This window comes from Benincasa hispida, chromosome 11, assembly GCF_009727055.1.
Source record: "Benincasa hispida cultivar B227 chromosome 11, ASM972705v1, whole genome shotgun sequence".
Lineage (NCBI taxonomy): Eukaryota > Viridiplantae > Streptophyta > Magnoliopsida > Cucurbitales > Cucurbitaceae > Benincasa > Benincasa hispida.
Window position 1 is genome coordinate 82,775,484 of NC_052359.1, and position 15,475 is coordinate 82,790,958.

At 31.5% G+C, this 15,475-nt stretch overlaps 2 protein-coding genes across 2 annotated transcripts; both read left to right on the top strand.

Annotated features, from left to right (window-relative positions):
• The first annotated feature begins 6,559 nt into the window (after positions 1-6,559).
• On the top strand, positions 6,560-8,959 carry LOC120091609 (probable metal-nicotianamine transporter YSL7). The gene has a single exon (XM_039049713.1). It carries the CDS (start codon positions 6,706-6,708, stop codon positions 8,743-8,745), a length of 2,040 nt encoding a protein of 679 aa, XP_038905641.1. The 5' UTR covers positions 6,560-6,705; the 3' UTR covers positions 8,746-8,959.
• Positions 8,960-9,175: 216 nt separating this feature from the next.
• On the top strand, positions 9,176-10,782 carry LOC120091703 (transcription factor MYB35). Its single transcript, XM_039049815.1, has 3 exons — positions 9,176-9,449; positions 9,564-9,693; positions 10,146-10,782. Exons 1-3 carry the CDS (start codon positions 9,317-9,319, stop codon positions 10,687-10,689), a joined length of 807 nt encoding a protein of 268 aa, XP_038905743.1. The 5' UTR covers positions 9,176-9,316; the 3' UTR covers positions 10,690-10,782.
• Positions 10,783-15,475: the final 4,693 nt, after the last annotated feature.

Here is a 15,475-nt window from a genome sequence, read left to right on the forward strand (position 1 = left end):
AAAAACTCGATTAGATTTGGTGGAATCGAACATAGATTAGAGTTAACCCCTCAAGTAGGAGAGAAAAAAGTCTTTTTACCTCCCGCATGTTATACATTAACACGAGCTGAGAAATTGAGCTTTTGTAAGATACTATCAAGAAATAAAAGTACCTGAAGGCTTTCATCGAACATTCAAATTTTAGTGTTGCTCATAGATTTGAAACTTTACAGACTTAAGTCGCATGACCATCACTTCTTAATGCCAACAATTATTACCTGTAGCCAATTCGTGATATTTTACCCAACATGTAAGAACTTGCAATTACTTGCCTATGCTTCTTCTTTAATGCTATTGTTTGCAAGGAAATCGATTCATCTCAATTAAAAGGTATGTAAGGAGGATATAGTTTTCACTCTATGCCTTAGAGAAGTATTTTCCACCATCATTCTTCACAATAATGGTACACCTTATAGTACATCTCGTAAAAGAAGTTGAGTTTTGTGGACCTATTTATTTGAGGTGGATATATCCTTTTGAACGATACATGAAAGTGTTGAAAACTTATGTACGGTATAGAAATCGACTAGAAGGATGTGTTGGAGAAAATTATATTGTCAAAGAGACTATAGAGTTTTGTTATGAATTTGTATCTGGTGTTAATTCTATTGGGCTAAACTCATCAATAAAGAAAGCGAACTCAAATGTTGTAGAGCATTGTCAGCTGCTTCTTTTATCAGATTGAGTAAGGATGAGTTGGATCAAGCTCATCTTTATGTCATTCAAAATTTAAATGATGTGCTTCCTTATGTCGAGTATATAGATCTCCATCTTATTCTCGTTTTAGGTTACTTGATTATTCAATGATCTACTAACTTTGTCATTTATAATAGGCAACATATGGATATTTTGTCTAAGCTCAATTCTGGTAAAAGTAAAAGTAGAAAGTGGCTTTAAGAAGAGCATAATCATACATTCAATCGGTGGTTGTCCACACGGGTAATCTCTAGAGGCATATTATTTGATGTATAATTAAATGTTAACTACTGAACTATTATAAAATATATCGTAGGTTGCAATAGCTCTCAAAGTTCCCAAAAATTCCATATCACCTTCTTTAAGATGGATAGCTAATGGACCTTGTCCAACCGTGGCAAAATATTCTTGTTACGTGGTCAATGGTTACTACTATCACACAAAGACTCGCGATGATATTAGGAGGGTTCAAAATAGTGGAGTTAGTATAACGGTTACCACAATGCAAGTCTCTAGTGCTAAGGACAAAAGCCCTGTCATGTTAGATATGACCTTTTATGGTGTAATACAAGAAATATGGGAGCTTGACTATCATCGATTATCATTTATTTTATTCAAATGTAATTGGGTTGAGAATAGAAATGGAGTCAAAACAAATAAGTTTGGGTTTACTATTGTGGACCTCAATCGTATTGAACATAAATCAAACCCATTTATTTTAGCCTCTCAATTAAAACAAGTCTTCTATGTAAAAGACCCTACAAATTCGAGTTGGTTAATTGTTTTAACATCTCCACAACGAACATTTGAAGATGATTTTTATGAAGATGAAATATGAGATATGCTACAAGAGTGTGGTTATGGAGGTATGCAAAGAATGCTCAATGTTGATACATCAATTGAGATTGATGATACAATATCCACATACATTAGAAATGATTGTGAAGGTGGATGAGTTGATAAATAATGTACTAAACATGGTATGTCATTTACTATGGTTATATGTATTTAAATATTAAGATTATATGTTTTATTATGTGAGTAATGTTTTTTTTTTTTTTTTAAGATTAACATGAAAAATTCATCAAGTAGTAGTGAGGATGATAGAAATACGATCCCACAAAAAATAGCAAAATAAGTATTTCACGTGGCCAAACTACTATGTCTGAGTTAGCACAAATAAGAACATCTGGACAACGGTTGATCATTGATTATAATGAACATGGACAACTGATTGGATTTGATGCAAAGAAGATGCAAAGTTATATAGGAGTTTGTGTTCGACAACAAATACCTATAACGTATAATTCTTGGGAAAAAATTCCAAACCATCTAAAAGATAAGCTTTTTGATTGTGTAGCGGTATGTTTTCTAAAACTTTAATTCATGTACATGGTAGTTTATTAGTTTATTATTTACTACTTTTTTCATTGTGCTGATGTCGTTCGATGTGGACTCTAAGTCGAAACATGGTATACTCATATCTGCATCTAGGAAATTTCGGACTTTCAATACCATATTGACTCAAAGTTCATACTTCCATTTAAAGATGAACCCTCAGTCTTGTAATTTCCTCCCCAACAATATTCTCATATAGATCAAGATCAATGGACATCGTTTGTTAATGAACGATTGAGTGAAGAATGGGATGTAAGTTATTCTAAATAAATGTCAATATTATCATTGTTTTGATAGGTAACTTCAACTAGATTTGTTGTACAGGAAATCAATCGTCTTAAAAAAGAAAGAAGGTTGAAATGTGTATATAATCATCACATTTCTTGGAAGGGTTATGCGAATCTTGCCCAAGAATAGTAATTTTTTTTACTTAAATTAAATCTTTTATTCTAATACGTTTATGCTAATTAAATATGTATGTTCATGTAGAATATATTGAGTGATCCTTCTTATCAGGCAACTTTATGGAAAGAAGTACGAAAAGGAAAAAATAATGAATACTTTGATGAAGCCACTCGAGAATGGGCCAGGATTGTAAGTTTATATTGTACAAAGTTTAAGATGACATATATACAATGTCTGAAACTTGTGATGAGATATTGTGTGAAAATTGTAATATGTTTTACAGGATAAATTGGCTAAAGTCTATGAAGCTGAAGATGTTTTGACCAAAGCATTGGGTACAGATGAACATTGGGAACGTGTTAGAGGAATAGGGGATTTTGTTTCCCATTCCCAATATTTCAAATTAGTAAAACCAAAGTCCACAATGAGCCAAGAAATTGAAGGAGGCTCTAATGAAAAAAATGTTTGACATGGTAAAGTGTCAAGAGAAAAAACTCATAGCAAACAATCTCATCAGTCCAAATCATCTGTTGGAAGTGTCGCACTTAGTGCATCTAAAGAAGAAGATACTGAGAAGATGCCTAAAGAAGATTTAGAGGTAAGTTATTTGTTGGGACTTTTAAATTTTAATCATTTTGTGTTTAATCATGCATGACATTAGTTCTTTTAAATTTGTTAAGGGGACACCATGGCACTTGGCTATAGGAACTCTAGATAATATTGTTGTAGTAGCCCCAACATTTGATGATGATGTGTCATGCTTAACTGTTAAAGTACTGATTGACATTATCATGGGAGAAGATTGCCAATACCAATTCCTATGAAGAGAAAAATAGAGTCCTTAAATCAAGCAATGGGCAACTTCGTAACATGTCCTCGTGAACATGTAATTATGGTTGACGAGAAAAAAGTATGCCTCTTTTTCAGTATATGAGTTTGGTTATTTATTATTTTTCATTTACTTGAATTTTTGTGACTGTGGTTATGGTAGGACCATTCAATAATTAAGAGCTTCGGCCACTCTCCAAATATACGGACACCAATGGTACCATCAAACTCTTGAACGGACATGTCATGTATAACATGAGTGATGTAGACATGATCCGTATCAATTTGAACGAGCATATATTTGGAAGAGACAAATTTGTTTATTTAGGCCGCGATGATTTGATCCAATATTGCAATATGGTTGAAATAGGTTACATGTGTATTTTGTCATATATTGTGTAAATATTACTCATCTAGATTCACTCATTTATATTTTGTTTCATGTTTAAATAATTTTTACTTTGTTTAGGTATCTTTGGGATGAATGTGGTCGTGATATTACGAAGAAGTTTTTTTATAATTGATCAAGCAAGAATATCGTCATATGTGAAGTCTCAAGATATTCGATCCAGAAATTTAGCCAACCAACTAAAATTGGCTAATTTGGACCAATTAGTTCTTATTCCATATAACACAGGGTAAGTAAATACAAGTTCTTTAGTTATTTTTAATTTGTATTATATGCGTACTACTATTTCAATATTGTTGCTTATTATAGTTATCATTAGATATTGATTGTAATCAATCTACAAGAAAATTGCGTTTATGTTTTGGACTCTATTCGAAGTAAAGTTCAAGAGGATTTTCATAGAGTTATAAATATGTAAGTGTAATTGAACTTTCTTAGCTCTTAATTGAAGTATCTATGTTTAACTAATGTTTTCAAACTATTTAGTGGATTGAAAACATGGCAAGCCAAGCACGATCTCTAACACCATCGGTCTTCTCCAAAATGGAAACCTGTAAAGGTAAATTTGCATTCATTTTTTAACAATTTATGTTCATTTGAACATAAGAATAATTGTTTTCAACTTCTTTATATGCAGTGCCCCCGTCAATTAGATTCTATAGGATGCGGGTACTATGTGCAAAAGTATATACACAAAATAGTGTATAATCCTACTACTCCCATTACTAGTCTCGTACTTAAATTATTTATTTTTTTATATACTAGCTTTAATTTAATAAATGATGTAAACTTATGTTGAGTTTATCTTTTTTTTTTCTTTTTCTAGTTCAATACAAAAAATGCATATACCCAAGGAGAGATTGACGTAATCCGAATCCAATGGGCAAGTTTTGTTGGTTGATTTGTGTAAGGATGTACTTCTTTTTTTTTTTTTGTCTCAAGAGAATGTAAATACTAGCTTAGAATCAATCTTGACGAGTTTTGATTATTATATCTGGCAGAAGAGGAATCTTCGGCTGCATAGAGGTCGTCCAAGGACGGCATCTGCTTTATTCCATCTTATTGTCTTTATGGTTCGTGCTTATGTTGTTTCCTAGCAGGTTGAGCTTTTCCTGGCAGATTGAGCTTTTTGGTCTTCTCTAGTTTTTATTACTGTTATTTCTTCCTTATTGTGTTCGGTCTTTTGTTTTCTTTGGGTGTTGCCCTTGGTTTGTGGGTTTGTTTTGTTTCGTGACTGTTTCTCTGGACAATTATTTTGTTTTCTTTTGCTATGGCTTTTGTTCTTTGGTTCTATTAAGAGCTCGGTCTTTGTTGTTGCTTTATTTGGTGTGGTGTCTTGATCTCGGGCTGTGAGATCCTCCTGTTGTTGTATAATAATATTATCTATTCAAAAAAAAAAGTTAGACATTTAAAAATATAAAAACTAAAACTAAACAAGCTTTAAAGCACATGAATCAAAATGATATTTTAACCATAAAAGATTTAATACATACTTTAATTCAAGGTTCGTAATGGTCCCTATATTTTATAAAAGTTTAACAAATACACTACACGTCCAACAAGTTTTTTTTTTCGTGTGTCTACAAATGAATATAGGAGAATTTGAACCACAAACAAGATTACGAATACACTCATATAGTCATATGCTAATTGAGCTATACTCCATTTGTATGTCCAAGAAGTGTTAAAAATTAAGTATACATGCTTCATAATTTCTGAGCTCTCATTTCAACTAATTGAGAAAATGTCTAGTACTATAGAGAGGGGGAAAAGATATTTTTCATACTACCTCGTAGCATTTAAGAATAATGTTTGCCTACAAAATAGATTAATATACGAGCCAAAACATGAATATCTAAAGAAAGAAAGAAAGCAAGCAAGAGAACTTTTTAATTTAGAATTGGATACTACAATTGAAGAAACAAATTGTTATTTATAGGCTAACGACTTAGTAACTCTCCAAAATACAAAAAAAAAAAAAAAAATCAAATAAATAAAACGAATTTAAACATTTGTCAAATTTAACTCAATTGAGTTGTTACTTAACAAAAACCAAATAAAACTCATTCAAATTGAAGAAACTACAAATTTAACTTTCATATATGTTAAAGTTGTACATAAAACATCATTTAATTTGAAGTTTCAATCCAATTTGAAAGTTTCTGACCATTAATTTAATTTACATAATTAAATTCATTTTTTATGTTTCAATATTCAAATGTTTCACTTTTTTCATCGTAAATATCCAACTAAATTTTCCGAGGGCATGAACTCTTCTCATCTTTCAATGAAAAATACTTAAATGCATCCCAATATCTATCTTTGTACATCCTAATAAATTATCTAATCACAATTTGTTATGTGTCAAATTCTTCTTACTTGTTTTTTAAAATATTTTAATTATTTATATATATATATGATTAAAGTGAGATACATAAAGATGAGTAATATATGAGATACACATAAAGTATTACTATTTAAAAATAGATTTTTTTTTAATGCATTTGTAAATGGATGTTGACATGGCGTATTCATATTAGGATATCGTAAAAAATTTCTCCAAATTTTTAAAGTTATTTGCTTTTCCCAAAGAATTTTGACCACTTACGGACTCCCACGTCAGCATGAAGGGTCTCTCTCCATGCAAAATTTCATGCAAAAAATTCAATCAAATTTTATGAATTCCCTCTTTTTTTAAAAAGAAAAAATATATATATATATATATATCCAAAACCCAAAAGAATTGGGAAACAATCAAGAAATTCGACTCCCTTTGGGATTCCAATTCCTTTCCTACTTCTTTTCAAATTTCACTTTCCCTCACTATAAATTTCCCCTTTCGCCTCTTCCCCTCTTCACAGTACCAAGAAATAGCAACAATCTGAGAGAAAAAGAGAGATAAAAATCACTGAAACTGATAGGGGGAAAAAATGGAGAAAGATCCAAGCAATAATGGAAACGAGGGCGAATCAATCAATACAGAGAGGGTTATGGTGGAAGAAGCTTTTAGAAATTTGGAAGTTCCTTCATGGCGGGATCAGATAACTTTTAGGGCTATTTTTACGAGCTTTATTCTTAGCATCGTCTTCAATTTCATCGTCTGTAAACTCAATCTCACCACTGGGGTTATTCCTTCCCTTAATGTCGCTGCTGGGCTTCTCGGATTTGCGATTTTGAAAGGTTACACTTCGATTCTGAATCACTTTGGTCTTATGAAACAACCCTTCACTCGACAGGAAAACACTGTGATTCAAACTTGCGTTGTCGCATCCTCTGGGATTGCATTTAGCAGTGGAACAGCTAGTTATCTTCTGGGAATGAGTGCCAAAATTGCTGCTCAAGCAGAAGAAGGTAGCATTCCAATTAATATCAAGAGGCTTTCTGTAGGTTGGATGATGGGCTTTCTCTTTATTGTTAGTTTTGTTGGGTTATTCTCTATTGTGCCTCTTAGAAAAATGATGATTCTGAAATACAAATTACCATATCCAAGTGGAACTGCAACTGCATATCTCATTAATAGCTTTCACACACCTAAAGGAGCTAAGTTGGCTAAGAAACAAGTTGCTGTCCTTTTTAAGACCTTCTGTTGCAGCTTTGTATTTGCTCTGTTCCAGTGGTTCTTTACTGCTGCTGATGGTTGTGGATTTTCCAGCTTCCCCACTTTTGGTCTTCAAGCCTATGCAAAGAGGTTTTATTTTGATTTCTCAGCTACATATGTTGGTGTAGGAATGATCTGTCCTTTCATGGTTAATTTGTCTCTTCTTTTTGGAGCTATTATTTCATGGGGCATCATGTGGCCCTTAATTGAGTTAAAGAAAGGTGATTGGTACAGTGCTTCTTTATCTGCTAGCAGTCTTCATGGCATTCAAGGCTATAGGGTTTTTATTGCCATTGCTATGATGCTTGGTGATGGTCTTTACCATGTTTTCTTCATGCTTTTTCAAACATTCTACAGCCTAGCCAAGAAGAGGTCTAGTAATGAAAATATTGATTCATCAATGGAAGTTACTGACTATGACGCTCAACGAAGATCTGAGTACTTCTTGAAAGACCAAATCCCCAACTGGGTAGCAATGGTTGGTTATGTTGTACTTGCAGCCATATCTGTAATCACAGTTCCTTTAATCTTTCATCAGTTGAAATGGTACCACATTTTGGTTGCATATGCAATTGCCCCTGTTTTGGCCTTCTGTAATGCCTATGGCTGTGGGCTCACTGACTGGTCTCTTGCATCAAACTATGGTAAATTTGCTATTATCATCTTTAGTGCTTGGGTTGGCCTTGGCAATGGAGGTGTTATTGCTGGTCTTGCCTCCTGTGGTGTCATGATGAGCATTGTTGCTACTGCTTCTGATCTTATGCAAGACTTCAAGACAGGTTACTTGACTTTAACTTCTCCTCGCTCAATGTTTGTCAGCCAAGTTTGTGGCACTGCCATTGGCTGCATTTTGTCGCCCCTTGTCTTTTGGTTCTTCTTCAAAGCTTACAATGTTGGAGACCCTGATGGCTCGTACCCTGCACCATATGGTCTAATGTACCGTGGCATTGCTCTACTTGGTGTTGAGGGTGTCTCTTCCCTCCCCAAAAACTGCCTCACCCTTGCCATTTGCTTTTTCGTTGGTGCTGTTGTCATCAACATCATTCGGGATGTGCTCCAGAAGTACGAAACCAAACACCGCATCTATCGTTTCATACCAAGTCCAATGTGTATGGCGATTCCATTTTACCTCGGTGCTTATTTTGCCATCGACATGTGTGTTGGAAGCTTGATTCTTTTCATATGGCAAAGGAAGAACAAAGTCAAGGCCGGTGAGTATGCCCCAGCCGTGGCTTCAGGACTTATCTGTGGCGAATCATTGTGGGGTGTTCCAGCAGCCATATTGGCCCTGGCCGGTGTCAAAGCTCCTCTTTGCATGAAGTTCTTGAGTTCCTCTGCCAATGCTAGGGTTGATGCCTTCTTACAAGGCTAAATAGTCCATTAGTTTTAGGATATTAAGCTCAGTGTGCATTTACATTTGACTACCAAGTGATTTAGTTTAGCTTGTTTTATTATGACCTATACTTTGTACAAAAACTAGATTGATCTAGAGCTTTCTACTTGTGATTAATGACATTCTTAATTTTTTAAATAGCTTGTTATAACAATCTTTTTAGTTTTGCGATCACCGTATCATCAATCGGCCTAAAGAGCTTGTTTCCCATTGCCTTCCTGTTCATCCCCACATATAAGTTTTAAAAAAACTATTTACCATATTTTTTAATTGTAATTAAGTCCATAATCAAAGAATCACCCACTTTGAGCCTTCGATAGAATGCACTTGGGGCCAACCTCATGAGAGTGATGAAAACAATCATGCAGTAATTGTTAATTGGGAGCCAAGTTTCCATGCATTTCTTGCCTTAAGATCACTTCATAAACATTCACTTTCCCCTTCTTAAAAAAGAAAAAAAAACTGTACTAAAAGTTTAACTTCTAATTGCATCACCATTACATAATATAATTTCTGCCCTTAATCTCCCTTTCATCACCATTGTTACAAGATGGGGAAACCTCCTTGTTGTGATAAGTCCAATGTTAAAAAAGGGCTTTGGACTGCAGAAGAAGATGCCAAAATCCTTGCTTATGTTTCCAACCATGGAGTTGGCAATTGGACTCTGGTTCCCAAGAAAGCAGGTCTCGTTTCTTTCTTTCTTTCTTTCTATATGTTTCTTCTTTTTGTCTTGTTTCTTTTGTAGTTTAACAAAAAAGGCCTTTGGATAAATATACCATTTGGCTCCTTTTCAACAGGTTTGAATAGATGTGGGAAAAGTTGTAGACTGAGATGGACTAATTACCTTAGGCCTGATCTCAGGCATGACAGCTTCACTGCTCAAGAAGAAGACCTCATTATCAAACTCCATCAAGCCATTGGAAGCAGGTCCTTAACTCACTTCCCTTGCCTCATCCTTTAAGGACATTTGACTTATGAGTTAAGCCTTTGAAGTTGAGTTCACCGTTTAATCGGAATTTTTTGTGGATTTGCCTAACTTGGTTTAAATTTCCGAAACTTGTCTTACGAATCCACTGTCAGAACAATGAATTGTTTCATATATCTCTACAATGGTATGATAATGATCTCATGTAAATGGATAATGTCTGTACTTATATACCAATGATCTTCTCTGATGTTCATTAACGAAACATAGATTATATAAATCAGGTCGTCTCTATGCAAAACTTTCCAAACTTAAGGAATACATCCTCTTTATCTTGGAGACAAATTGGTGCAATCCAAGCTATTACAGGGAGAAAACATAGCATACTATTGAGTACTTGAAGATGAATAACACACAATCTCTCTTTCTTTTTATCTCCATTGATGTAGTGCAGGTGGTCTGTAATAGCAAAGCAACTCCCAGGAAGAACAGACAATGATGTGAAGAATTACTGGAACACAAAGCTGAGAAAAAAGCTTTCAAAAATGGGAATTGACCCGATAACTCACAAACCCTTTTCCCAGATCTTCTTTGACTATCGATCTATAAGCAGCCTCCCAACTACACCAAAACCCCTGATTGGTCCCTTCAACAAAACCTTAACTCCAACAACAACAATGGCCAAAACCCAGCAACCATTTTCTTCAGGGACCAATTTGGGACAGCAATTTCAGTTTCAGACCCCAAAAAAACCACACGTTTTCAATGAACGACCGACAACCTCGTCTTGTTCATCTTCTTCCATCAATGGCGGTGAAGCAATGTTCCATTTGGCTGCTTCTTCGGAGCAGAGCAATGGGATTGAAGCCTTTTCGCAACGATGTGAAGGGTCTTCTTCTGATTCGTCTTTCGATTCGTTTGTGGATGCTTTGTTGGAGCAGGATTTTGAGATTAAGGGCTCCTTTCCGGAGATCTTGGATGAGTGTTTTGATTATTGAGGAATTTGGGGTTGTGTGTGTTTTGTGTGTGTGTGTTTTTTTTTTTCCTTTAATTTTATTTTTATTTGAATAAATGTCCTATTTGAAATAACATCTGAAGAAATAATGGGTGCTTAATGATTGGAGGATTGTATTTGTTGAACTTCTATTTGTTTTCATCTTGTACTTCAATTCTTCATCACCTTCACATTTGGTTGAACTAAAACAATTTGAAATTTTCAAGGTTGATTATTTTTAGGTTAAAATACTAATATGGTCCTTCAACTATCTACTTCTTTCATTTTTCAATGGTTGTAATCATAATTTTCATTGTACTTTTTAAGTCAATTTTTATAATTATATTTGGAGAAAACTATTTAAAGATTTTTTTTTCTTTATTTAAAAACAAATTTATTGAAAGTAAAATTGAAATTATACAGATAAAAGTAAAATAAATATCAAAGTTCACAAATTAAAAATAGTATTTTAACCTTACTTTTAATATTTTATTAAAATTTTTGTGAACCATTTGTAATTAATAACAAAAATTTTACCATAGCATTGAAATATTATCCATATAATCAGATATTATTCTTTGGAGAAGTCACCAACCAACCTCATAAAGCTTCAATTTATCTGAAGAATACTCGATGAAGAAGAAAACAAATATATTCACTCAAACAGACTCTTATGATTTAGATTATAAGCTAAAATCTAAATGGTTACTAACATTTTTGACCATTTGGTAAATGAATAATCAAACAAGTGTGTGAAAATTCTTTTGCTGTTGGTTGATTAGTCATGTCCATTAGTTGTATAGATGGGTCATGGGGGGTCAATTCAATGTAGAGGACACTATTATTTATTTATTTATTTATTTATTTATTTTGAGTTCAATATAGAGGGACACATTGAACCTTAGATCCATATTACATATTCAATTCAATTAATTTTCTGATTGGAATGCTGGATAATCAGTCCAAAATAAATTTAATGAGAAAATGAATGGAAAATTTGTACTTGGTCCCATAAATTGAATTTTTTTTTTTTTTTTCCCAATTCTATAAGGGAGATTGGAATTATTCGCCTTTACAATTTGAATGAGTATTATTTATCAACAAAATTATTTTCAGATTTGCAAAATATTCTTCATTACTATTTACTACTTTCAATCCGAGGCCAATTTTTCTGTGTTATCTTTTATATTACAACAAACACGATTCTGACCTTTCCTTATACATGTTTTTTAAGGAAAAATTAAGGATTAAAAGTCCGTTTGAATTGACTTGAGAAAAAAAATGTTTTTAAAAAAACTCATATTTAATTAAATATTTTTGATAAAAAATTTATTAAAATATACATAAAAAGCTATTCGGAGTAGTTGTCAAATATTTCCATTTTTTTTAAAATGACTTACTTTTTAAATTAAATACTTGAATACATCAAAAAAACATAAAACTATTTAAAAATATGATCTCTAGTATCCCTTAATTTATGAGAACTCAGTATAGAAATGAAAAGACTATGAAACAAATTTAGAGAGAGAGATGAGATGTAGACATTTTTGGGACACAATTGAAGTCACTATTTGGTGATTAGGAAATAAAACCATACATTCGAATACAAATGGCAATTTGGAAACAGTACGGATATTATTATTTAGTTATTAACCAACCAAACAAATCTATCATTTTCATTGTTTTTTTTAAAAAATACGATCGATCTTTTGCCAACTTAGTTCGATATATAAGACATTAATTTCTATCTCAATTGATGATACGAACCCTCACATCTCTCAATTGATTAACTAAAAAACGAAACTTCATATGAATTCAGCTAATTAAAAATTAGGTTGAGATTTTGGTTCGAATTTTTTACCCGAAAAAAATCTTCCACTTTTCTTACAAAAAGTTGATTTTTTTTTTTTTTTTAATTTCTTTTGCTACACAACACATGTATATTTGAGTTGTTAATATTTGAATACTTTTTGAATTTAGCCAATGTTATTTAAAAAGGTTCAATTTAGACCGCTATGCATCAACATATGAATGAAAAAATTGGTTGATGATAAATATACATCATAATATTGAGTGAATTCGTGAAAATTAAAACAGTTATCTACGTGAGAAAACTACAATTTTCTATGGATTTCTTAGAAGTTTGGACATTACCTTTCTCTTTCATTGAACTATCATCATTTCATTGATCAAGTATTTGATGAACGAAAAAACTTGGGTGCAGCTCAGAAGCACCCATTCTCTATGCATCTCAAGTTATACCCAATAAAATATTGTCACGTGATAATTTTTTTGTGTGATAAAGAAGAAGGTAGCATGGTTGTTAGGTGCAGCCTAGGCTACACCTAATCATTGCTCTTTGATGAAACTACAAGTTTAGAGTTAAAATTGATACCAACTTAACAAATTTAAGGTATGTTTTATTTAACTTTTCAAATATTTAATTTTGAAAATAAGTCATTTTCAAAAAAAAAAAAAAAAAAAAAAAAAAATTTTTTAAAAAAAAAATACATTTTTCTCTAGTCAATCAGCCCCTAAAGTCAAAAATGATTTTTCACCTTGTATGTCTCAAACCAAAAGCAAATTGTAAGCTTTAACCAAAAAGTATACATAAAAAAATTGCATACATTACAAATAAAGGAAAAATTGCAAAAACCATCTTAGTATGGTTGTAGTTTCAATTATACCCTCAAACTTTCAATTATAAAAATTGAGCTCTCAAACTTCTACTTATTAAAATTGGACTCTCGAACTTACATTAGTTGTAGAAATTCGACCATTAAATAATAAAAGTTGAATGCTCAGATTTATATAATTGTTACAATTTCTATAATTGTTTGAGTTTAAAGGTCCAATTTTAAAATTGTATAAGTAGTTAATTTTTACAATTAAAAGTTTAAGAATATAATTGCAATTAACATGTGATATTGTGTTACTTTAAAAATGATTATTTGGCCATAAAAGAAACTAACATGTGATATTGTTAATCATGTGCTTATGGGTTACATTGATCTAAAAGTTTCTTAAACCTTTTGATTTTCCTCGTTAGTCTTTGAACGGATAATAAACTACCATTTTACTCTTTGCAGTTAAACTTTAATGAACTGTTCATTCTTTTATTTTATTTTATTTTTATTTTTGGAGAAATTTTAGTTTAAATTTAACATTGCTATACATCTTATATTTACTTGACTAATTCTAGTAAATATTTATCCAAATAAATATTTGAAAACTTCATGTAATATGTTTAGGTGTTAGCAAATTCCAAACTAATTAGAATGGTTGTGAAATGATTAATAACAAAAAGAAATTATAATAAGAATAGTTGTTTATGGGAGGTTTAGAGATAAATAAAACATTTGCAAGTGGATGAATGATAATTTTTAGAGAAGTTTGAGACATTGAGTTGATTATTATAATATGTAAATTATAATAACCTGTTTTTGGGTGCATATTATTTTATTTGGATTATAATAGTCTGTGTTTAGAGTATAGACTATTTTATTATGAATTCACGAGGATGGGTAGGAAATAGAAAACATTTTAATAAAAAAAAACAACCTTATACCTACATTATTTTACTATTCTTAAATATCCAAACTTCCAACCACTACAATTAAATATAGATAAATTAATTAAGGTCAAAAAGTGCTTATGAATAACATGCTTGACCGGACTATTATTGTACTGTTCTTGATAGCTTGCAACTCCATAAGATCACAACTTTTTCCATTACCATACACATATCATAATGGAGAAAGGAATAGATTATTTGATTAAGGACCTACTTCACCAACTTTTGGTGATTGGTAAATTATTCATCCATCCAATTTGGGTAAAATATCTTCTTTTCTTTCTTTTTATTCTTAATACGATGGTGAGTCCATTTTTTTCCCTTAGTTTTCAATTTAACTAGACATTGATAAATATTAATCTATCGTTATGTCTTCATTTGAATAATTATTAAAGATGATGTTGTCACATGCATTTGATAAATTAAAAAACAAAAACACAACACTAAAATTTGTGCACTTCAAAAAAAAAAAAAAAAACAAAAGCAACATTATGATAGATTATTAGTTGACATTTCTATGTTCCTTTAACATCATTCAAAGTTATCATAAAATTTGTTAAATGAGTGAATTTGAAAAATTTTTACATAAATTTTAATATAAATTGAGTGTGGAAAGAGAAGTAAAATAAGATGTAAAAATTATATAGCAATGCATTCATCGAGTTTAAAGGCTGAATTTGATGAGATTGAAAATTTTACAATTTTGATTAAAATCTTTCCAAATAAAAAGTGAAGTGTTAGTCTAGAAGCATATGTCTACTTTTGTAGTCTTTTCTCATCTAAAATGAATGTTTAGTTGACTCAAAATAAATGCTTTTTAAAAACAAAATAGGGAGGAAAGTAGGGAGGGATGTTTTGTTTTTTGGTTTAGTCTTTTCCAAAATAAATCACGGTTTTTTAAAAATGGGGATGCTCCACTGAAAGTTTACTAATTCAATCTAAAAAATTCTCATTATTCTCGGCTAACTTTTTACAAATTACAAAATCTATAAATAATATACAACTAAACAAATTCAAGCATCCAGCACTTAATCATAAATTTACACACAACTCCCCAATAGAAAAAAAAAAGTTTAAATAAAAATGACTTTTTTGAAAAACATTATTTTCTCTAATCAATCCGAGCATGACCTTAAAAGTTGATAAGTTAATTAGCCTAGGTTTGGTATTCAAAATTCTTTATCTGAAATTACGAATTTTATGATCATACCAAATA